This window comes from Geotrypetes seraphini, chromosome 1 (genome assembly GCF_902459505.1).
Source record: "Geotrypetes seraphini chromosome 1, aGeoSer1.1, whole genome shotgun sequence".
Taxonomy (NCBI): domain Eukaryota; kingdom Metazoa; phylum Chordata; class Amphibia; order Gymnophiona; family Dermophiidae; genus Geotrypetes; species Geotrypetes seraphini.
Window position 1 is genome coordinate 243,252,567 of NC_047084.1, and position 26,390 is coordinate 243,278,956.

At 41.3% G+C, this 26,390-nt stretch overlaps 1 protein-coding gene across 1 annotated transcript in view; it reads right to left on the minus strand.

Annotated features, from left to right (window-relative positions):
• SLIT2 (slit guidance ligand 2) overlaps positions 1-26,390 on the minus strand; it is an 846,763-nt gene that overhangs the window by 256,255 nt on the left and 564,118 nt on the right. Inside the window, exon 6 of the mRNA XM_033948663.1 lies at positions 14,532-14,603. Coding sequence (XP_033804554.1) covers positions 14,532-14,603 — 72 coding nt within the window. The remainder of the gene's footprint in view (positions 1-14,531; positions 14,604-26,390) is intronic.

Consider the following 26,390-nt stretch of genomic DNA (forward strand, 5'->3'; position numbering starts at 1 on the left):
AGGGAGCGTAGTTGTAAATCACATGGATATTTTTATCAATCAAAGTTTGTAACTACTTTTTGGAGAGAAACTATACAAGTTTGCATGATAAAAGTGCTAATGTAATTTGCAGCTACTATTTATTTGGACGGCCAAGAGTGCGAAGGGAAAAGGAATGGGGACTTGTATACTGCCTTTTTTGTCGCTTTGGCATTTCAAAGCTGACATTCAAAGTGGTGGGCACTGGAGGATTACGTGATGTGCCCAGGGTCACAAGGAGCAGCACTGGGATTTAATCTCACAACCTCTGGGTGCAGAGGCAGCAGCTCAACCAGTGAGCCACTGGAGAGTAGGGTAATCATATGGCAAGCGTTCAGTTAGAAATTCCACTATGAATGGTTTCATTTCCTGATCTAAAGACACCACTGGGCAATCCTCCAATGAGACGGTTCTGAGAAGAACAATTTTCATATAACTCTGGTTAAAGCAGCGGGCTGAAAACCAGAAAAGCCAGGGCTCAAATCCTACTTCCTCCACTGAGACTCTTTGTGAACATGGGCAAATGACCTTTGCCTCAGGTTTAAGTCTTTTAGGGAAGGAATACATATTCTGTACTTCATTGTAACTCACTTTGAGCTCAGATTTGAAAAGGTGACTAAAAAATTCCAAATCCAAATAGCTTTGCAAATTTCCTTCTCGGGAGATGGAGGTGGGGGCTAAGGGGGGAGGGAGGTTTCAATTTCGACTACTGTTACAGACATCTTATTTCATTGTAAACCTTAGTTATTAGTAACTAGGGGCTCCTTTTACAAAGCTGCGATAGCTAGACACTAATGCCAGCATTGAGCTGGTGTTAGTTCTAGCCACGTAGCGCAGGTTTAGCACATGCTAAAATTCCGCGTGCGCTAAAAACACTATCGCAGCATTGTAAAAGGAGCCCTAGGTCTCATTGTTTAAAACAAGACCTGTGCTAAAATTGTACGAGTTACTGGTAAAATAATGTTTCTTAACTTGCCTCCCTGAGAAGGAAATTTTCAGAGCTATAGATAACTATACTCTCGTGCCTGGATTCTCTAAACAGCACCACTCTCAGCGGCCATTTTAAAAGCAGGTGCCAGAACTATAGGCCAGGGTTTTCAAGACCTACATTTCCGGCGTGTACCTTTGACGTGAATCACGCCTATGGAGGTGCTTTACAGTCACTTCTTGGATTAGCTACGCCTACAGTGGTGTTAGGAGTCAAAAAAAGCACCTCCGTGGCCATGATTATGGTGCCCTTTTTTAAGGTGCTGGTAGGAACCATGAACATTCTTTTAAAAGGTCTTTTAAATGTCATTTTGCACTTAGCTTAGGCTCCGGTAGGGCACCTACCAGCACCTAAGTTAAGGCACCGTTTACAGAATATGGGCCTCAATGAACAGCTTAAAACTCCCAAGTTTTGCATTCAAAGTCCTTATTTATATTCAGCATTCCCTGTTATTATCATTTCCAAGGTCCTTTTAGCTATTTTTATCTAGGGATGAAAGCACTGTAGCAGTGATTCAATCCATCGGGGGCAGAAAATGCACTTTAGGCTAGGCATCTACCTTATTGACTTTATCTTGATCAAATCAAGGTCATTTCTTCAATAGGATGAGGATTTCAAAAGTTTAATAGGATTATAAGCATGGTTTTTTTTATTCTTCCCTTATCTCTGGTCTTAACACAATCTATCTCCAAATTCTGGTGACAGCATCAGTTACTGCCTCACTGACTCTGCTAGTCTCAAATTTTTTTATTTATATGTTATGCTTTGATCTATCAAAATGTACTAACCAAATATATTTTACAATATTGTGTGGGCATGTTATTCAAAGCAGCAAATTGTTCTGAACTGCCATATAATTATTTCCTTATGTTTTAAGATGATACCACTTGCTACTTATATAATATACCCATAATAATAGATCATAAAATGCTTTCTTTTTGTGCTCCAGATGTCTACAAGTTTTTCCTGAGAATCTGTTGTTAAATATACAATCCATTTCTTAATTTTCCAGCTTTTTTAAAGCTGGCTTTGACAAGGCTGCAGTAGAGGTTTTACCGTGGGCCAACAAGGTAAATGCTACGACGCTCACAGAAGTCCTATGAGCATCGGAACATTTGGGACCTGACTTGGCCACTGTTGGAAAGAGGGCTTGATGGACCTTCTGTCTGTCCAAGTATGGCAATTCTTATGTTCTTACCTTGCTGGCCTCGTGGTAGAAACCTCTATTGCAGCTTTGTAAAAGGAGCCCTAAATTGTGAAAGTTGAAACTGGAATGTACGGCACTTTATACTACTCTGATCAGGATTCCAGTGGTATTTTAAGAATAATGTATGAGAAACTCTACTACAAAAGTTTCTTATAATTCATTCACATTATGGATACATATTCTCAGTCTGTTCCTTTAATTTTTGAATTTTTATAGTCTGTATTCATCTGTTGAAGATGAGCAGACCAAGAGGTATGTGTGATATACCATGCCAGTTCTACCTTTTCTTCGGTACAATCATTTCTCACAGTAATTTAAAATTATCAGGATGTGCGATCCACCAGATTATGCACTTACTACAATGAAATATAACTGAATTCTTGGATGTGAATTCAAATTATGAACTGCTCAAGAACACTTAGATTTTGCAACTGTTCTCATGGGTCTGGGCCAACCTTTGCAGTGTTACGTTTTGTTTTTAATTGACACAATTTTTCAGAATTTCATTTTGAATTGCAAAACAAATTTATGCTGGCTTTTACAAAACCGAAACCAAGCAAAGGTTTCTACTGCGGGCCAGCAAAGTAAATGTTCCAACACTCACGGAATTAACATGAGCATCGGAGCATTTACCTTGCCGGTCCTTGGCAGAAACCTTTACCACAGCTCTGTAAAAGGAGCCCTTAGACATTTTTTTAAAAGAACTACAGTTTTCTTTATATTCGTGCATGTGCATATGATAAATACTTCAGTTTGACCTGACAGTTGTGATAAACAGAAAAATAATTTGAATTACCAAAACAGTTTGTCCTCTGAGAAACTGCTTAAAAGAACTTAGGTAAATGGCATAAGACTTTCCCGGACTTATGATTATATTGGACCATTGTATGGATTAATTGAAGTCCCCTCCTGATCTTTCACTAATGTAATTTTAAAATTCAGAGGTCAACCCAAAAAGAAATACATACCATGAGCTGCTATTTAGAAGCAGAGTAATTATACATATTGCTAGTGAGGAAATAATATGAGATGTGGGTTCAGTACAGGCACAATTTATAATGCCTGCATTGGCCTTGGTGTCACAGTTTAGAGACTGGTGGGAAAATATGTTTTACCCCCCTCCCCAAAGTATCGTTCTCAAAAGTGCATTATGAGAATACGAGAGCCTCGGCTATTTCCATCATAGGAGTAACTCTGTGGAACAAATTAACTGGACCGCAAAGAGCTCTGTCTGATATTCATTAGTTTAAGAAAATGCTCAAGACCATATCTTTTATAGAAGCATTCCAATGAATGATGTTTCTGACTAATTCTGGTTTATGCATGTACAAGTCCTATTTGTTCTATTTTATGTATGTTACTATTTGTAAAGCCGCCTAGGAGTAGGCGGTTGAGAAATCTTTTAAATAAATAAAAAAGACAGGATGTCTAGAAAACTGTCGCACATGGACAGTGTTGCAGGAGAGTGTGGTGCAGTGGTTAAAGCTGCAGCCTTAGTACCCAGAGGTTGTGCCTTCAAACCCATGCTACTCCTTGTGACCTTGGGCAAATCACTTAATCCCCCCATTGCCCAAGGTACATTAGACAGATTGTGAGCCCAACAGGACAGACAGGGGAAAATCCTTGACCACATGAATAATTTCATGTAAACTGTTCTGAGCACCTTGGGGAGAAAAATAAATAAACCTTATTCTTGAGTGAAAAACCCTCCTTTTTACCAAGATGGAAAGTAGCCTAGTGGTTGGAACAACAGGCTGACAACCAGTAGAGCCAGGTTGGCCTCCTGCCGCTGCTCCTTTAGATTTTTCCTCCTTTGGCTCAGATACAAACTTGATTAAGCTCCGTGGGGACAAGGAAATTCCTACTGTGCCTGAATGTACGAGGGGCCACTGAAAAGTTCTCAGCCCAACCAATCTTTTACCTACCCCCCCCCCGTTCCCTTATGTTTTTTTCCCGTATTTGTTTTTCTATGTATAACAGATGTAATCTTTGCCCTCTTTCTCTCCCATTTCAAGTTTGTCTTGTCTTAAATTTGATGTTACTGAATTTTAATTTGTATCTCTATATTTTATGCTTTTTTTGCTTATGTACATCGCTTTGTAAACAGATTCAGCAATAAATCAAATATTAATAAACCTTGAACCTTGAAGAGGATGATGTGGAGCCATGAAACTTACAAGTTATTCCACATTTTTCTTGACACTTTCATTTCATATCATTGAAACAAAAAGTGTCAAGAAAAGTATGGAATAGCTTGTTAAGTTTCATGGCTCCACATCATCCTCTTCTTGGTTGGGCTGAGAACTTTTCAGCGGCCCCTCTAACTCTGCCTTGAGCTACTAATGAAAAGCTAATGAACTAAATCCAAATACATTTTTTAATAACTTTCTTGTCATCCTTGCTCCTGCTCTTCAGCGGTGACGAAATGCTACTAGAGGTCCATAAGTTTTTGAGGTTTGTGTGGTTACGGCTGAGCTTAAAGGAATGGGGCAGGGACAGAGACCGTGACAAAATTGAGTTCCTGTGGGGATGGAGAAAATTTTATCCTCATGCCATTCTCTAATGTACATCTCACCATAACCCTATTATAATTTAGGCTGGGTCTCCCAATACTCCTCCAAACTATAACCACCTGTCTGCCACCCCAATAGCCATTATGGCTGCAGGGAGTACTTCTATGTCAGTATAGTATGGTTTTGGTGGCCTCACATTTTCCATCATACAGTAAATGTAGTGGTTAGAGTGGCTTATGAGTCTGGGTCCTTCTCTTTATGGTTCACTAGCCCACTCACCTGGCTACTCTAGTAGGCTTTCCCATATCAGATGCTCCTGTTCTACAGACAGGTATGTACTATTTCATTCAGACTTTTGTGGGGTGGGCGAGAGTCTATAACCATTTGGCAGGGTGGGTGGGTCAGTACTCAGGGCTCCTTTTACTAAGGTGCGTTAGGGCATTAAAGCGCAGAATAGCACGCGCTGAATAGCCAGCATTGAGCTGGCGTTAGTTCTAGCCGTGTAGCGCTAAAAACGCTAGCGCACCTTAGTAAAAGGAGCCCTTCATCTCTCTAGTCGTCATCTGGTCAGTTTGGGTACGTTTTTAGTACTTAAGATGCTTCTAAAACAGGTCTAGCCCAAAACGTTTCAATTCAGTCCAGGACAAGCTGCAAAATGTTCGATTATAATTGCAAGACGTTCTAGTTTAAGCTTGCCTAAAGCCTAACCACAGAATGCCTCCAAACACGCCCCTTTGAAATCTGGACACACAGCGGGGAAAACGTCCTGCTAAGACGTCCAGAAAATGGGGTTGAAAATTGGCACTTGGGTATCCGGTGTCAGGTCAAAAGCGCGCCACGACAAAGGCGCGCCCAGACAACTGAGCGCAGCGCGGAGGCGCGCGCCACTCTAAATTACTGTTTTTAGGGCTCCGACGGGGGTGTGTGGGGGGGAACCCCCCACTTTACTTAATAGACATCGCGCCGCGTTGTGGGGGGTTGTAACCCCCTACATTTTACTGAAAACTTAACTTTTTCCCTGTTTTTAGGGAAAAAGTTCAGTTTACAGTAAAATGTGGAGGGTTACAACCCCCCAAGCCCCCCATAACGCTGGCGCAATGTCTATTAAGTAAACTGGGGGGGTTCCCCAACAAAACACCCCGTCGGAGCCCCTAAAAACTGTAATTTTGTGCGGCGCGTACCTCCGCACTGCGCTCAATTGTCGGCGCGCGCTTTTGTCTTTCGCGCCGTTGTCTATGAACCGGGTATCCTGGCGATTAGGATGCCCAAGTGCCAACTTAGGCAGGTTTTTTGAAAATGCCCCTATTAGTCTCCAGCCATGCACTTGTCTAATGTTTAATGCCCTGCATAAGCTCCAGTTATAAAATTATTGGGTTGATATTCAAAAGAACGTACATGTTCACTGACGGCTGGCGAACAGGTAACTTTGCAGTGTGTACATTTTCATATATTCCATGGATATTTTATGGTTGGAAATGTGTCTGAATAACCCAATACAATCCATTCATTTGGGCTGGGTTTGGGGCTGAGTGGTAGTGGTGATATCTGGATAACCTACATTTCATTAAGGTTTATTGAGCAGCAGGACCAGATAGATAGTCCTGGCTTGGTAACCATAATATGTTATTTGCTTGTTTCTTGTATCTAGCTTTCACTTCTTTCAATAGTAACTCAAGGACAGTTGCAATCAGGTACATTTGGTATTTTTCTCTCCCTGGCGGGATCACAATGTAAGTCTGTATCTGAGGCAATAGAGGTTTAAGTGGTTCACCCAAGGTCACAATGGGATTAGAAACAGACTTCCCAGTACTCTAAATACAGAACTATTCCTCCACTAATCTCTATATACCGGGGCATCATTATTAATGTGGGCTACCATTGAAACATATTAGTTTTGCTGTAACTCATCCTATTTTAGCGCAGGTCCCATTTTATGCAGTGAGACCTAGTTACTAATAACCGGGGTTAACAGTAAAATAGCGCACCTTAATGGTAGCCCATGTTGATAATTTCCTTTGTTAGGGGGGTCCAAGCTGCGGTTAAAAAAAAATAGTCTTAGCCCGCCCTCCCACAGGTCTTTCCTGCGCTAACGCCATGTTCACTGCTGCCAGAAAATTGCATTTTCCATTTTCCGAATGTTGCCATTAGCTTGTAGCCTTTACCAAAAATTTGCAAGTGAGCCCTTACCGACACCTATTTTGTAGGCGGTAAGGGTTCATTACTAATCCCATGCTAATCATTTAGCATGCGGCAATGTGGATGCGCTCATTAGCGCAACAATTCCCACTCTTCGCCCCTCTCCAGACACAACCCCTATCATAAAACTTTTAAAATATATATTTTTTTGGGGGGGAGCATGATACGCACACGCTCATTCAGAAATTTCTGCAGGACACCAAGCATGCACTTGTGCTTACTGCAGCTTAGTAAAAGAAGTCCCTAGTATCATTACTTATCCCCCCTCCTTTTTTTTTTTTTTACTAAGCCACGGTAGAGGTTTCTACCACGGCCCGGAGCACTGAATGCCCCAACACTGCTCTAACGCTCATAGAATTCCTTTGAGCATCGGAGAACTGTTGGAGCATTTAGCGCTTAGGGCAGCTTATTAAATGGGGGAGGGGGGTCTTATATTGTTAAATATATGTATTATTTAAAATGGCCATGGTAAAGAATATATCACCTAAAATATCACTTTAAGCTGGCCGTCAAATCTCATGAGCATTATCCTTGCTGAATAGTCAACGGTATCAGATTTCCATATGAAATTCTCATCATTTCTGCAAACTTAAGGGGTCCTTTTATTAAGGTGTGCTAAGCGATTTAGCGCACGCTAAATGCTAAGGCATCCATTATATTCCTAGGGGCAGCTTAGCGTTTAGCGTGCACTAATTTGGTTAGCGCACCTTAAGAAAAGGACCCCATATTCAAGAAAACTACGAAAAAAAAAAGTTAGATGAAAGTATCTTAAAAAAAAAAAGCTAACAAAAGACCTACATATTTTGGACTGTAGCAGCCCCTTTGTTAGTCAACATTAGCAGTAATAGTGCTAGAGCTGTAACATTATGAAAACTGTAAAGATGTGACTTATTTTTACATTAACACATTCTGCAATATTAAAGGTTAATCAAACAGAATTTGAGCAAGACAAATCCCCTCTTTTACTAAGGTGCGCTAATCGAATTAGTGCACGCTAAACGCTAACGCATCCGTAGACTAACATGCATGCGTTAGCGTATAGTGCGTGCTTAATAAAAGAGGGCCAAAATCATTTCCTAGTGAAAAGTGCCAACTTGCCCTTAATGTCATTTTAATTGTGAGAGTAGAATAGTTTACGCATAGCTAAATCAGTAACAGTATATGTTGCAAATGACCTATAATATGGGCATTAAAAAAATCAATTTTATGAGAATGGGGTATGGTTTACTGGTAAGGCAAAGCGCAGGAAGTCTCTATAGCTTCAATTTTAGATTGTTCATTCACTTGGCTTAAAATGTACACATTTCAATATATGCAATTGGAAAGAAACAGAAAGAATATTGCTCTCTCTTCAAGTTGCACATCGTGAAACAGTGCTTAGTAATTAGAAAAAAATCTGTGACCACATGTTACTGAAGCACTGATTATAAAGTAACTTGATATTCACTTGGATGGAATGCCTTTGTTAAATATGATGCATGCAATAAATCTGAACACCACTCCAAGAAGGCACACCTTGTGGTAAGCTCTGGAAAGCAAAATATGGACAGAAAAATAATTATTTGGTATTTATTAAAACCTACCAGCAGAACTTGTAAACTATCCTTTTTAAATGGCTAGTGCTTTCTAATTTAATTAAAATATTGTTATTTTTCAGACAGACCGATGTGCAAAACAGTCCCAGAAAATCTGGGCAAATGTGATCATTGTAGACCACATGATTGATGACACTTAGCAGAAGAGACATTAATGTAAATATAGGGTAGATTCAAATTCTGTTCCCTATTTTCTAATTATCTTAATGACAAAATTACACACATGGGGCAGATTCTATACAGGCCACCTATAAAATTAGCTCCAACTAGTGTCACTAAGAGGAAGGAGTGGCGTAGTATTAGAGCAACAGCCTCGGCACCCTGAGGTTTTGGGTTCAAATCTCACACTGCTCCTTGCAACCCTGGGCAAGCAAGTCAATCCTCCATTGTCCCAGGTATGTTAGATAGATTGAGAGCCCACCAGAACAAATAGGGAAAATGCTTGAGTATCTGATTGCAAACCACTTTGATTACTTTGATAGCTGGTATATAAATACCTAAAATAAATAGATAGGTGCACTATATAGAATAACACTTAGGGATGCCTAAGTGACATTAGGTGTCAAAACTTTAGGGCCACCCTATTTATGCCACGGTTTTCTTGGCCTGAATGCCTGTGAAAACCTAGGCACACAATGATGCCTAACTCAAAAACACAACCACTTTTAACTACTAGCTTTGGACTAGGCACCTACATTTTATAGAATCACTGATCTTTTCAATGAGTCTCTAGAGTCAGGAGTGGTACTAGAGGACTGGAGAAGGGCAGATATGGTCCCTCTCCACAAAAGTGGACGTAAGGAAGATGTAGGGAATTACAAGCAGGTAAGTTTGACATCTGTGGTAAGCAAATTAATGGAAACGCTTTTAAAACAGGGAATGGTGAAGTTTCTGGAATCCTGTGGATTACAGGACCAGAGGCAACCTGGATTCACTAGAGGTAGGTCTTGTCAGACAAATCTGATCATTTTGTTTGACTTGGTGACCAGAGAATTGGATAGAGGGAGTGCGCTAGATGTGATGTATTTACACTTTAGCAAAGCCTTTGACAGTGTTCCACACAGATGTCTAATAAATAAACTGAGTGCCCTCGGGATGGGTCCCAAAGTGACGGACTGGGTCAAGAAATGGTTGAGTGGGAGGTGACAGAGGGTAGTGATCAATGGAGATCGCTTTGAGGAAAGGGATGCTACCAGTGGTGTGCCACAAGGTTCTGTTCTTTCTAACATTTTAATAAATGATATTGCTGCAGGGATGTCAGGTAAGATTTGCCTCTTTGTGGATGATACTAAAATCTGCAATAGACATCCAGGATGGTGTAGGATGCTGTGAATAACATAAAGAAAGACCTGGCGAAGCTTGAAGAATGGTCTGAAATTTGGCAGCTACAATTTAATGCTAAGAAATGCAAGGTCATGCATTTAAGCTGCAAAAACACAAGGGAATGGTACAGTTTAGGGAGTGAAGAACTTAAGTGCATGACAGAAGAATGGGACTTGGGTGTGATTGTATGTGAAATATATTAGTTTTGCTGTAACTCATCCTATTTTAGCACAGGTCCTAATAACCGGGGTTAACAGTAAAATAGCACACCTTAATGGTAGCCCATGTTGATAATTTCCTTTGTTAGGGGTCCAAGCTGTGGTAAAAAAAAATAGTCTTAGCCCGCCCTCCCACAGGTCTATCCTGCTCTAATGCCATTTTCACTGCTGCCAGAAAATTGCATTTTCCATTTTCCAAATTAAGGTGGCTGAACTGGATGAAAAGGTGATGGCGAAAGCAAGAAGGATGCTAGGGTGCATAGGGAGATGCATGACCAGTAGGAAAAATGAGGTATTGATGCCCCTGTATAAGACTCTGGTGAGACCTCAGTTAGAATATTTACAATTCTGGAGGCCGCACCTTCAAAAAGATATAAAAAGGATGTAGTCGGTCCAGAGGAAGGCTGCTAAAATGGTGCATGGTCTTCGTCATAAGGCTTATGGGGAGAGACTTAAAGATCTCAATCTATATACTTTGGAGGAAAGGTAAGAAAGGGGAGATATGACAGAGATGTTTAAATAGATAAATAACTGCAGCAAAAAATGTTGCAAAAATGTTATAAGCCAAGTGTTGGAAATATCCTTTGAAAAACCATTTAAGTAAAGTGGAAAAAAAAGCCTCAACTAGTTTTATATGCAGACGGCAACCCAATGAGTTTTTTTTAGCCGTTCTTAATCTGTATCATAGGCAAAAAACCTCCACTACTTCTGTAAATGTAATCTTTTAAAATAGGAAAATATTTCACCACTGTGCACAGGGGACAGGAAAAAGAACCTTCAGGAAGGTTACACTTATCTTCACAACTGTTGATGTAAACCAGGATCGCGATCCAAAGACGCAACGATCTTACTGCAATCACATTTCTGGCATTGAAGTGAAGACAAGGAACTGACGTCCAAATCCAACAAGACACTTGTTTAAATACCTACGTGATGTAAATGCACATGAATCGAGTCTCTTTCATTTGAAAGGAAGTTCTGGAATGAGAGGGCACAGGATGAAGTTAAGAGGCGATAGGCTGCGGAGTAATCTAAGGAAATACTTTTTTACAGAAGGGGTGGTAGATGCATGGAAGTCTCCCAGAAGAGACGGAGACTGCATCTGATTTCAAGAAAGCCTGGAATAGTCTCGGAGAGCGAAAGAGATAATGGTTACTGCGGATGGGCAGACTGGATGGACCCTTTTGGTCTTTATCATGTTTCTATTTTTTGAGCTAGGTGCCCAAGTTTCAACTATGCCCAATTAAAGTCAATGACGAGGTGTTTTAAGTTCCAATTATCAGCACCAATTAAGCCTATTAATTAATTAAGATAGGCATCTGCATCAGCTAGGCACGCCAATATAGGCACCTAACTTTAGGTGGAGTATATAGAATCTGCCCCATAATATCTAAGCACCTTTTTTCCGCCAACATTAAGATTTGCAACCTTGTTTCTAAAAAAAGGCAGCATATTGCTTAATGATTTAAATCAGGGCTCTTATGTAAGGTACCATAATAATATTTCACTGAGATTACCAGAGGGTGCTGGAAAGTTCTCAGCCCAACCAACCAACTTCCTAAATTCTGAGCATTATTTTGCCACTGTAGCTGAAAAGAGTGTTATCTTATTTCGTTAAGCGCCAATCCGCAGAAACAAAATTCTGTTTCTGGCATTGCTTCAGATCGATGATTGAACCAGATCATTCTCTTCTTAGTTGGGCTGAGTACTTTTCAGCACCCCCTCGTTCAATCAATCAGATTGTAAGAGCAATAGATTTTTATTTTTATTTTTTGATTTATGAACTTCAGAGAGATTACAGGCAAAGTTTGTATTTGGAATGAAGGAAATATTAAAATACTTATGAATGCAGTTATAATACCATGGTTATTATTAAAAACGTGATCAATTGTTTATTTAATATGTACATTAACCTATAACCCACTGTGTATGTTAACCCGTAACCGTTTGTCTTTATGTTATGTTAACATGTAACCCGTTCTGAGCTCGTTGGGGAAAACGGGATATAAAATTAATTAAAGAAATAAATAAAATAAAGTGTGGCGCAGTGGTTAAAGCTACAGCCTCAGCACCCTGGGGTTGTGGGTTCAAACCCATGCTGTTCCTTGTGACCCTGGGAAACTCACTTAATCCCCCCATTGCCCCAGGTACATTAGATAGATTGTGAGTCCACTGGGACAGACAAGGATAAATGATTGAGTACCTAAATAAATTCATGTAAACTGTTCTGAGCCCCCTTGGGAGAACAGTATAGAAAATTGAATGAATAAATAAATAGTGTGAAACGTTTCTGTCTCTGGTAACCAGAGCTGGTATTGTGATGTCATAATGCCTAATTCCACCAATGCCTGAGAGCCAAACTCATCAGTGATGTCACAATGGCTTGATTGTCCTATTCTTGGATCACTTTTAATACATTATGATTTCTAGAATGGTGCAGTGGTTAAAGCTACAGTCTCAGCACCCTGAGGTTGTGGGTTCAAACACACACTGCTCCTTGTGACCCTGGGAAAGTCACTTAATCCTCTTATTGCCCCAGGTCCATTAGATAGATTGTGAGCCTGCCGGGACAGATAGGGAAAACTGCTTGAGTACCTGAATAGATTCATGTAAACCATTCTGAGCGCCACTGGGAGAACGGTATAGAAAATTGAATAAATAAATAAATAAAATAAATAAGCATTATTTTCTACTAGACCAATCAGCATGCTGAGGGTGGCTCTGCTGCTGAACCGAAACGCTGCTATTATGAACCCACCAATAACCAAATTTTCTAATTAACACCCCCTTTTATCAAGCTGCGCTAGAGGTTTTTAGTGCTGGCCAGCTCTGATGCTCACGGGAATTCTGTGAGTTGGTACATTTACTTTGGAGGCTCGCTCTAAAAACACTCTAGGGCAGCTTGATAAAAGGGGCCCTAAATGAAAGCAGAGAAAAAAGGGGGGGCCCATATTCACTTGTAAAACTATATTTCATGTGATTTGTAACTAAATTTTTGATGATCATTTGTCTGTTACAGCAGCTATGCCCTATGGATTATCATTAAACAAGACTGCTTTAAAAATGCATGGATAAATATACTATGATTTGGAAATATCAGGTTAATACCCTTCATGTGGAAGTTGTACCTGCAGCCAAAAGTTAAAAAAAACAACAACCCTGCTCTTGACTGCTTCTGGCATGACTCTACAGTTCCAGTAGAGAATTGTTACCTGCCCTTGGGAAACATAGATCACATGGTATTAGGTACCTCGACAGAGTACACAAGGTATTTAAAAAAAAAATATCCCTCCATCAATTACGCTCCAACAAGGGAAAAATTCTATTTTAAATGGAATTCAGGAAATAGGGCATATTAATACTGAATTTATATGGAAAAAATACCATTGTGTGAACAGTGCAAGGGGTAGCAGGGAGAAAAAAAAACCTTGCCATCCTATAGAATACAGTTTTCATACCATATCTCTACTTTGTGCGTAAATGTCTTAACGTTTCTACAGTTGTTTTAAATATATATATATATATATATATATATATATATATATATCATGGTACTGATTTATGAAATGTTTTGCTGAATAAAGCCTGGCACTTTTTATTTGACTTTTGAGCCTAGAGATGGTTAAAGCATTTTGCAGAGAGACACAAAAATCATTTTACTTGGTTCCCAGATAAAAAGATAACCAAAGAAAGTGAGGCTTTGAACGGAAAAAGAAAAAAATATCTCAAAAATGCATGCTCTGTGCTATTTGTTACAATTTTCCTTTCGCCCCAGACTCTCACCAGAATTTCTGTTTAAAGATTAAATGTCATTGTAGGTTATTTTGCCAGAAAACAACAGCTTCCACATAGAGGGGAAAAGTGCAGAAAGCAATGTGAGATTGCACTCCTTGACCACTGTAATGGAACAAATGCTCATCAGCTGCCAAAAACATAAGAGAAAGGAACATTAACATGGCCTGGCAACAGTACATGGCTTTCAGAGCATTAAAGTCACAGTTTACCCAGTGTTTGGCTCCGGTTGGTGACTGACATCAGCTGTTGGGAGAGAAAACTCAGGATTTTTTATTTTACCGTTGTCCTAATGAATGAGGGCCCCCCCCCATCATAAGAAAAGGTCAAATATACAGTATGGTAAGCGTATTAAAGAGATAGGAAAGCCAGTTATAGTTATAAAAAAATCAAGAACTGTTTAAAGAAATATTATATTACACACATTTTATCTTTTTATTCTCTTTCTCTATAGACAGAACAATAGGCTTATATGGTCTCTAATTCCTGCTACAGATGAAATTGAAGAAAGCAAAAGAAAAAAATCATTTTACAGCACATCCAAGTTCATTTTCAAAACAGCTTTTTCAGCACACTGAGGAGACAGCAAGACTGCAGCAAGCAGATAAGCATTCATTCCTAAAATCACTGTCTAGATAGAATGTCTCTTCTTTTAGAGGTATAGATGAAAGCAGTACTTACAGCACCTCCAGGTCACGCAGAGCTCTGAACGCACCATCTTCGATACAGCTGATCTGGTTGTAATCCAGCTGCCTGTTAAACAGATTAGGAGGATCAGCATCATAGAGGATCGGGAGCAGCGGCGATGCCTGAGAAAGCCTCTCGATGAGTCTATGCAGCTAGGCCGCACTATCTGAAATGCTCTCGCCAGCTACTCTCATGTGCTCCAGAAAATGTCACACGCCGTTCTGGCCTTGACGCTGCCACTGAAATCTCTTTATGTTCTGAACTGTCTGCACCAAACAGCAGCTCTGGGAGAGCTCCAGTAAATAATAACTGCACCTTATATTAAATGCCAAAGGAATGCAATTTCATTACATCAAGAAAAGCTATCCATTAAAAGCTCTCAGCGTCATCTCGCTGAAACAATTTCATTAAGCTAAAGGACTGTAAATCACTTAATGTCACATGTATCCCCTTGGTGACCTAACAGAATCCATTTATCAGAGAAGCCCAGCTGCATGTTAATGTCACTATCTTTGGCAAGAAAGAGCAAAAAAAAAAGACTCTACCTTTTAGCTTAAACCAAGGCAGTTTCCTTCTGCAATTATACCAAATGAAAAAAGGCAAAACTGTCCTACACATTCAGTTACATTCACCCTTTCCACTGAGGCTGCGTTGAATAAGAGAGTTCTACTTTGCCACTCTCACAACCTTTTTCAGGACGTTTTTTTTTTTTGCCCAGCTTACTTACTTCCAGCAGTTCCCATGCAGTTACCTTGCCATGACGAAACAACTCGTCTTCCTTACATGAAACTCAGCAAAACCATTCCATGCATTATTAATCTTTAAGTATTAAGTTATAAAAAATGTATGCTCATTTCTCTGAATGCCCTCATTTCTTTTTTAGCAGACTTCAAAACATTCCATACAGCAAATACAGTTTGGGGTGATGCATGTCAAGTTGAATCTCACAGGGACAAGAAATACACATTTTATTTCATTGGATCTAATAGCTGGCCCTTTGAGAACATATTTCCCAACTTCAGGCTCTCAACAAACTCTAGCACCCTGGGGTCAGATGTTTTGGGTCATTATAGCTCAGCAAACTATAGGGGGCAACTCTAATCTCTCATTTTCAATAAACAATAAACTCGGAACAGCAGCAAGATATGACCTGAGCCAAAGCAGATGAAGGTAACTTCCTAAGACTGAGGTAGAAAAGTGTGAAGGGGATTGTCTGAACAAACTCTCAAACTCCCCCCCCCTCCACTCTTTTTTTTTTTTTAATCTTTATTGATTTTCAAACTTTGACAGTGCAATACAATTAATTGAACATAAAACTGCATAAAACACACTATTAATTACACAAGTAATACATAAAACAATCATTTTCTCCCACCCTCCTCCTAATTATTAATACAATAAGACATATTATGTGATTACAATATTATAATTAAGTAATTTTAATTCTCAAAATACATTTCCCTCCCTCCCCCTCCTTGGATGTGTAAGGAAATCTAATAAAAGGAGAGATACATGACCATTATTGCGAAGTGTTCTTTACTAGAGAAAGCACGCATATACGATTTGAAAGCATGCATACTGTATATGATTTCTAATCAAAGTCTGCTGTATAATATTGTAATAATATATGCATGTGCAGTGTAATAGTTATGTGAGGAAGGGAGGGAGAAAGGATTGGTAATGTATTAATTTTGTGTATTTTAAGTACGTTATGTATAATGCTCATGTTTAATATATTTGTATTGCACTGTCAAAATTTGAAAATCAATAAAGAATTAAAACAAAAAAAAAAAAGTCTGATCTAGGTACTCACCAACCCCACCCAAGCTTACATCTGGTCATGAAAATGAATGAATGAAAAGTTATAGGATGATGCTCTCTAAGCAAACTTTACCTGTCCAGGTGCCTCTATAGTAGATACCTTATATCGGATGGCACTGGCTGTTGTCTCTATTGGAAAGAGCAGTGAAGTCGTCTACTTTCTTTCCTAAACCTTGCGCTAAATATCACAGTGGGACAATGAAACAACTGAGTTCTCTGGAGGTCTTGCCAGCCCTTTCAGTCTCAACAGATTAATTTCCTCCAACAATTAAGTTAATAGCCTTTTTATTTTAAAGCGCTAATATATACCTACAGTACAACTCTCTAACCTCCCAGACAATTTATCAAAGCCGTTTAAATTAGTAGAGTGGCATGAAATGTTACCCCTAACACAACAGAAAAGAGAAATTGTTTCCAGACAAATTGGCAAAATCTTTTAATGCCATCAAATTTGCCTAATGCAGGCTGCAGGTTAATCTGTAAAAAGGGTGAGCTGTATGTTTGCTCATATCTTATTATCCTTAGCTGTCAATGGATAAATCATTCCTGACACAGGTTCTTCTAAATCATTTGGGCAATACATAAAGGGACAGCTCTTGCAATAGGGAAAGCACTCAAGCAAATCTGGCCTTAGCCACTACAAGGCAAAACTTCTTTCCTTCAGCTGCTGGCGTTTGAAACACACCTGAATGTTTCTGCTCTTTTTAAACTCAAAGTTATTTGTTGTAAGTAATAAATACACCCTACAAAAATAAAAGGAAGAAATCCAATTCTTATTCTTTTTATTTGCTGAACTGAGAACGAGAGGCAAGAGTGTCTTGTAGCATAGCCATATTGGCTCTGGTGAAACCTGCCATCTTTTGTCGTTCGTGATGCTTTTTGTTGAAAAGATGCATTATATGAGCTATCAAGATAAGAAAGGTCCCCATTTTTCTATGTGATTGTAGGACCGAGGAAAGCATTTTGCAATCTATGAGGTTTTAAGTGACCAAGATGCTGATTATGATAACCACATATGTATTTTTGGTTATTTAAACAATTTAAGCTCATACTGTTATGCTCCTTGTGACCCTGAGCAAGTCACTCAATCCTCCATTGCTCCAGATACATTAGATTGTGAGCCCATAAGGACAGACAGGGAAAATGCTTGAGTATCTGATTGTAAACTGCCTAGATAACCTTGAGAGGCGATATACAAATACAAAAAAAAAAATTAAAAATAATTCATAATTTTGAGGGCATGAAGGTGAAAAAAAGCAGTACTGCTTCCTGTAACTGAGATTCTTTGAAAAAGTTCTATTGATTGATGCTTTCCTTTTGATTCTTTTTCTCAGTTGAGATATGAAACACTTACATCATGAAAATCACAACTGAGAAACATTGCTTTGTATTATTACAGAATGAGAAGAAAAAAAATCCTCAACAAGCTTCAGTTTTCTATTATCAGAAAGGCAAAAAACAGGGCAGTTAACTTTTTTTTTATATACAATTAGTATTAAAGTTTATACAGTAACAGGCAGATTCTGTAACCAACCCTCATGACAGCAACCACCTTAAAAATGGCTGCCAATTGTGTGTCAATCACTAGACAGCATCGGTTACAGAATCACGCCTAATCAGCCAAGATAGGCAGCTGAAATGTAGGCCTGGAAAACCCTGGTCTACATTTCAGCCACCTAGCTTTACTGCTAGACCTCAGCACCATAAACTGATCACAGCAGGGGAATTTATTCCCAATCAGCTGAGCCGGCAGGGCTCCTTGAAGAGTCCTGTTGGCTCAGGTGATCGGGGGGGAGGGGAGGGGAGGATGCCCCAATTGGCAGGAGGGATGTCCACTTCCTCTGGACGCCTGACACCACCCAACCATGATCAGCAGGAAGGATGCCCACTCCCTTCTATCACTGGTCCCCCAAACCTGTCCCCCAACCACTGACATCCCTGAACCCCCACCCCGACACCCCGACACCCCCAAACCACAATACCACACCTGATTGTCCCAGGCACTTAAAGACCCACCCAAAGGTGGGGCCTTAGGCACCTGGGCCAATCAGGGCCTTAGACCTCCTTCCTGATGCATCCTGGGATACACTGGAAGGGGTCTAAGACTCCCATTGGCCTGGATACCTAGGTATTTGGGCCAATGGTACAGGGGTCGAGGTGGGCTTAGGATGCCAGAGTGGGATATTGGGGTTTGGGGGTGTTGGAGTAGGGGATTTGGGGAGTTTTGGTGGTTGAGGGGTGTTAGGGATTGAGGGGGAAGCAGCAGGAGGGATTGGGCATCCCTCCTGCCTATTGAGGTTGGGGGAAGTTGTGTGTCAATAATTCAGGCGTCAGGCAGGGGGGAGTGGGCATCCCTCTCACTGATCGCGGTTGGGTGTGTGTGTGGCAGGAGTTTGAGTGGCAGGAGCGAATGGGCATCCCTCCTGTCAATCACGGTTGGAGGGGTATTTCAAGTGTCAGGCAGGAGGGAGTGGGCATCCCTCCTGCCAATTGTGCGTGTGTGTAGGGGGGGTCCTTTATCCATCGCAGCTGGTTCAGCTGATTGTAGCAAGGAAATTCCCCCACCCCACCCCAATCAGCTGAGCCAGCAGGACTCTTCAGGGAGCCCTGCCGGCTCAGCTGATTGGGGATAAATTATCCTGCCATGATCAGCTTATGGCTGCTGCGGTCTAGTGGCAAAGATAGGCGGCTGAAATGTAGGCCAGGGTTTTCCAGGCCTACATTTCAGCTGCCTATCTTGGTGTGAATCGCAGCTAGGTAGCTGCTTTAGCCCGCCTAATGCCACTTCCGGCACTGGCCAAGTCTACTTTGGCATTCCAAGGTCTAAAGCGGCTACCTAGCCATGATTCCCGCTGTCTTTTATTTAGGTGTTGGTAGGTGCTTCAACACTGCCATTTTTTGCCATTTCAGATGGCATTTTTCAATTAACTTAGGCATCGGTAGGATGCCTACCACCACCTAAGTTTAGGCGCTGTTTATGGAATTTCCACCTAAGAGCCTAATATTTGTGTTTTAAAAATTGGAAGTTTAAATTACTAGATAAAGCAGTATTAGTTTGATTATCTTACTACAATATTAGGCCAGTAAGTCTGACTTCTGTGGTAAGTAAATTAATGGAAACACTTTTAAAACATAGTTTAGTGACATTCTGTAATCCAGTAGATTACAGGACCTGAGGCAACATAGGTTCACTATAAGCAGGTCTTGTCAGAAAAATCTGATCTAATTTTTTGACTGGGTGACCAGACAATTGGATAGAGGAAATGCCCTAGATGTGGTGTATTTAGATTTTAGCAACTTTGTTTCACATAGGTGTCTAATAAATAAATTGAGTGCCCTTGGTATGGGCCACAAAGCGATAGAATGGGTCAGGAACTGGTTGAGTGGAAGGCGACTGAGGGTAGTGATCAACAGATATCACTTTGTTCTTTCTAACATTTTTGTAAGCGATATTGCAGAAGAGCTGTCAGTCAAGATTTGCCTCTTTGCAGCTGATACCAAAATCTGCAATAGAGTACACACTAGTGCTGCCCAATTCAGAGAAAAAATTTTCAATTCGATTCAATTTTCCTGCCCAATCAGATAGTTTTTTGTTTTTTAAACGTCCTTGAGGATTTATTTTGTAGCCTTTCACCCCCTACCCCCACCCTTTGCCCTCTCCAACCCCAAGTTTGTGCTGTGGCATAAACAAAAATGACTGACTGAGGAGACTGAGAGGGGACTTGATTGAAACGTTCAAAATACTGAAGGGAATAGACTTAGTTTCAAGTTTTATTGGGATTTGTTATCTACGCAATATCATATATTTCAATGCGTAAAACAATTGTTTTTAAAATAACAATTAACAAATTGGGGAGGACAAAACAAGATAATATAGACAAATTTTGACATTCTATTACAAACTGGTACAAAAGGCAAAAGGGGCGAACTACAAATTTTTAAAGACAGACTGTTCACCCTTTCCAAGGTAGGGAGAACAAGAGGGCACTCTCTAAAGTTGAAAGGGGATAGATTCCGTACAAACATAAGGAAATTCTTCTTCACTCAGAGAGTGGTAGAAAACTGGAACGCTCTTCCGGAATCTGTTATAGGGGAAAACACACTTCAGGGTTTCAAAACAAAGTTGGACAAGTTCTGCAAAACTGGAATATACACAGGTGAGGCTGGACTCATTTAGAACACTGGTTCTTGATCTGAGGGCCACCGCGTGAGTGGACTACTGGGCAGGATGGACCACTGATCTGACCAAGCAGCGGCAATTCTTATATTTTCCTCTTTCTGTTAGGTCCTAGCTCATGCTTGCTAACACCAGCTCTGGCAGGATACACATTTCAAATCTGACATATTGTAATCACAAAATAGACAATAAAATTATTTTTTCTACCTTTTTGTTGACTTTTTCTTCTTTCTCGGTGCTCAACAACCATCTTCCATCTCTATACCTTCCCTTCTACTACCATATCCAACATATTTTTCCCACTGTCTACCATCTCTCTTCTCTCTCTCTTTCTCTCTCCCCCCTGCTTTATGTACTGGGTCAAACCTCTCTATTCCCCTCCATGCAGCATCTCTCCCTTCCTCCATTCATTATTATGTGCAACATTTCTGTCTCTCTCTCCATGCACATGCAGGATTTCTCCCTCTCACTCCTTTTTACTTCTTTTTTTCATGTCTCCCTTCCTTTCCTCCACCCAATGCCCAACAATTCTTCCTCTCCCCCCTGTGCAGCAGCTTTCCATGTCTCCCCATCCCCCTATGCGGCACTTCCTGATCGACCCCCTTCCCCCCACTCTGAGATCTGACAAACCGTTGGGCCTCTTAAAGCAACAGCAGCAGCGGTGATAACTGGCGGGAAAAGGAGAGTTATGAACAGGCTATTTGTGGCCTGCTCACCAGGTAGCTTGCTCAAAGCTCTGCATCTACCCACCAATCGCCGCTGCTGTAGCTTTAGGAGGCCCTGGAGATATGTCAGGCCTCAATGGGGGGAGGGCTGGTCACTGAATCAGTGAGAACGATTCATGGGGAATACAAATCAATTCACTGAAGTCAATCGGTGAATTGATTCACATTGGAGAATCAGGTAGCACTAGTACCCCCCCCCCCCCCCGATAGTATGAACAACATGAAGAAGGACCTAGTGAAGTTCGAAGAATGGTCTGAAATTTGGTACCTAAGATTTTCAAGGACATGCATTTGGGCTCCAAAATCCCAAGGTAATGGTACAGTTTAAGCGTGCATGAAAGAGGAGTGAGTTTTGGGTGTGATAGCATGTGATGATCTTAAGGTAGTCAAACAGGTTGTTTTTCTCTTTTGCAAATAAGCCCCCTGTCAACCTGCTTGGATCAATAATCAATAAAGAAGCAATCAGAAATCAAAAAATTCAATGACGTGCCACGCTTGAGAGAATGGTTAAGAAAGACCTAAACAAGATCTTTAAGTATAGTGATATATCTCTGCATATAAAGATTTGACTTATCCAAGATATGATATTTTCAAAAATGCATAAGGATGTAAATGGTGGACAGTGAAGAAGCAAGTCAGAAAGAAAATTGATTCCTTTGAATCATATTGTTTGTGAAAAATACTGTGTATACTGTGAGCTGTCCAAAGAACAAATCAATCAGTACTGGGGGGAGATCAAACCTAAGCTTTCCTTAGAAGCTGAAATGATAGAACTTTCATACTTTGGACACATTATGCAAAAGAAAGATCATTACAGAAAGACATCATACTTGACAAGGATGAAGGTCATTGCAAAAGAAGACGACTGGCATTGCCATGGATCAATACAATAACAGCAGCCTATGGATGGATGCCCCTTTATAAAAAACTAGTCACTTGACTGAAGACCAAACACAACTTAGGACAACTATCCATAGGATCATGAGTTGACACTGACTTGAATAAATATACTTTACTTAATGAACATATCTGGAAAACAAAATATAGATACATAGGCACCTATAAGTCTTTATAAAATAGCAGAGGTAAACTGGCAGAGGTCACAACTAGACAGATGCCAGGAACATTTGTAACTGCTCAAAAGCTAATGTAAAAATGTACATGGGCACAATACACAACAATACATGTATTTTATGGGGGAATGATGGTAAGCTCTTCAGAGCAGAGATTGTCTATTGAATGTTAAATGTGCAGTGCTGCGTATGCCTTTCAGAACTAGGGAAATGATAAGTAGTAGTAGCAGTCGTACTTCACAATTTCACCCATGCTTCACTTAAACTCTGCCCAAGAACACACCTACATGAATGTTGCATACATTACACCTGTTTTACCACCATGCATACTTTTATGCACATAGGGGTAAAGGTCAGCACTTAGGGCTCCTTTTACTAAGCTGCGATAGTGTTTTTAGCGCTAGCATCTAGCGCGCGCGGCAATTTAGTGCACACTAGGTATGCGCTAAAACCGCTATGGCAACTTAGTAAAAGGAGCCCTTAGTGCGATTCTGTAAACTGCCTCCAGAGATAGGCACAGTTTATAGAATCACGCTTAGTGTGCATTTGAGTGACTAACATTTAGGTGGAGGCATTTATGCCAATGAAAACCAGGACTGCATACCTGCGCCTAAGTTGTGCACGGATCGGGCATATTCTACAACAGTGTGCCTAACTTTTAAGAACAAAACAAAACTGCAGGAAAATGTATAGGGTACAGGAATTTATTAAAATTGGCAAAAATCTTAAAAACATATATAACATATATAAAACAAATACATAAACTACAAAAAAACTGGTCCAAATATTCATGTGGACCGGACCCGACACGGTCTGTGTTTCGAAGAAACACTCCTTCCTCAGGGGTCCCAAATGGTGGCACTTGATGTATCAGAAAACCAGATTGGATAAAATAAACACAAAAAAGAACAGGCTTGGAAATCTCCTGTCTGAATCGCCGCACTATGAACCACCATTTTCATGCAGTTTTGTTTTGGTTTCACATTTTCACTGCAGGCTTGGTTGGTTTTTCTTGTTTAACTTTTAAGAACACCCATGACTCCCCATGCTACTCACCAGACCATGTCCCCTGGGTACTAGAATTTACATGCACCACTTTATAGAATACGCTTAGAAAGTTGTTTACATAAATTCTAATTGGTGCCAATAATGTTTGTAATTGGCAAGTATCGATACTAATTGGCTTGTTAAACAATTAAGTTGCATGCACAAATTGGCTAGTCACACCGATTTGCATGCACAACTTAAGCACTATGGCCCAAATTCTGTTTATGGTATCTTATATCAAAAGGGTGTGTAGCCATGGGAGGTCATGGGTATGTCAGGGGCATCTGTGCATGTAGTTATAGATTACTGGGTCAGTGCACCTAACTTGAGTCAATCAATCAATTGCACTATTCTATTAAATATATCAAAGGAAGCTTAAACTGTTCAGACTCTAAATTAGCTAGAAACAATTTTTCTCGCTACTATAGCAACCTTTGCAAAGATTTTTAAGATCCTCATCGCCACCACTCAGAACTCAATAACTTGAGTGCCAGCATTTATACTAGGTTTCAGCAGGCGTAAATTTGGTGCCAAAAGTCAGGCTAAAGGGGAGAATTTGATAAGAGGTGCCTAAATAAATAGGCGCCAAAAGGTGGGCGCCTAACTTAATTAGTAAATTGGCTTAATTATGACCTGTAACAAAACAAGGAGAAAAGAGAGGTTCCAACCTAAACTCCAGTAAAAAACCAACCAAGAGCAAACAAAACAAAACTGCAGATCTGTACAAGACGTAGGCAAAATTTATTGTGACAAAATAATTATATGCAAACCCTTTTACCAATCAAGGGACCCGACACGGTCCGTGTTTCGGACAAACCTTCGTCAGAGGTCCATCGTAAAAAAGGATAACAAAAAAAGTCACAAAAAATTGTAGAGTAGCAGCAAAGTGTTAGCAACGTCAAGATACACCGACTGCAATAAAACGTCGCCAAAAGTTGGTGTATCTTGACGTCGCTAACACTTTGCTGCTACTCTACAATTTTTTGTGACTTTTCTTGTTATCCTTTTTTACCATGGACCCCTGACGAAGGTTTGTCCAAAACACGGACCGTGTCGGGCCCCTTGATTGGTAAAAGGGTTTGCATATAATTATTTTGTCACAATAAATTTTGCCTACGTCTTGTACAGATCTGCAGTTTTGTTTTGTTTGCTCTTAATTATGACCTGTAACAAGCTCATAACTGAAAAAAATAAAATAACTGGGAGATAGGCATCTCTCTTCTTAGGCAAAATTCTACAAAAGATAGGCGCTTATCACATAAGGGCAAATTCTATAAGAAGCGTCCAAAAGTTAGGTGCCTAATTAGGCACTGTTCAGCGCGATTCAAGTAAAATTGGGTGCTGTTTAATGAATCACGCTGAGCGGAACCTATTTTGGAGGCGCCCAAGAAATAGGCCAGTTCTAGGCACAACTAAAAGTTAGGCAGGAAGGGAGCCAGCGGCGCGAAGAACTAAGCTAGACCGCGTGGAGGCAGGCAGAGCAGGCGGTAGCTGAGGAGGAGTGAGCTGGGAGAGAGGTAGGCAAGCAGGAGGAAGCAGGACACGGTGGGAACGAGGAGCGGGTAGCGGCGAGAGTTAGCTCCGCCCACCCGCACCGCGTCATCACCAGCATCGGCGCCGGACTCCCTTAACAGGAAGGGAGCCAGCGGCGCGAAGAACTAAGCTAGACCGCGTGGAGGCAGGCAGAGCAGGCGGTAGCTGAGGAGGAGTGAGCTGGGAGAGAGGTAGGCAAGCAGGAGGAAGCAGGACACGGTGGGAACGAGGAGCGGGTAGCGGCGAGAGTTAGCTCCGCCCACCCGCACCGCATCATCACCAGCGTCGGCGCCGGACTCCCTTAACAGGAAGGGAGCCAGCGGCGCGAAGAACTAAGCTAGACCGCGTGGAGGCAGGCAGAGCAGGCGGTAGCTGAGGAGGAGTGAGCTGGGAGAGAGGTAGGCAAGCAGGAGGAAGCAGGACACGGTGGGAACGAGGAGCGGGTAGCGGCGAGAGTTAGCTCTGCCCACCCGCACCGCGTCATCACCAGCGTCGGCGCCGGACTCCCTTAACAGGAAGGGAGCCAGCGGCGCACAGCCGTTCGGCGCGCGGCGAAGGCGAGCGGCAAAGGCGCTCGCCTTAGCGAGAGCGCCTTTGCGAAGAGCCGTAAGAAGAGCCAGACCGCTACACCCTAGAACACAAGGAGAGGCAGCACGGTAAGTGGTAGCAGGCACACAGGGAAAGGGTAACAAGGGCGAAGGAGGAAAGCCGCATACAGACAAGAGAAGCAAGAGGGACAGAAGGCACTAAAGACAGGAAAACAGGTAGGTCTAGGGAGGCCGCACCCACACAAAACAAAAGAGTAGCGACAGGCACAGAGGGCATAGAAGTGTAGCAGGAAGAACAGAAGACAGATAAAGGACAGGCACAGAGAGCACAAGAGTGTAGCAGCAAGAACAGAAGACAGATAAAAGAGACAAACCCAAGAGGTAACAGGGGGAACTCACAAAAGCTGAAGGCAGTGGTGGAGGGTTAAGAAAAGACAAACTCAAGCAAAAAGGTTCTGACAGGCAGAGAGGGCTACAAAGAACAGGACAGGTGGAAGGAAGCAGAGGACAAAGAGGATCAAGAAGAGCCAGGATCAAGAGTGAGTGCGCAAGCAAAGAGCATACGAACCTCTAGAAGGCGGACAAGCATGGAAGCTGAAGGAGCCCAGGGATTGAGCTTCCCAGTGTTCTGCACGGACTGCCACATGTACGACTATCTCCCCTCGGGGAGACAGTTGTATGTGTGCGAACGATGTCAGGAACTGAAGAGCTTGAAGAGTGAGGTCAGTCACCTGAAGCACAGGATCCAGGAACTAGAGGGACTCTACATCTCAGAAGACCCATTCCTGACAGCCGATTACCCAACGAGAGAGAGGCACTTCAAGGAACAGGTCATGGAACTTGAGAAGTTCATTGAGGATGCCTACAGGAGAGTAGAAGAAGAACCCGAGCATAGCACGCACAAGGAGGATGAGCTGAGCGAAGGACAC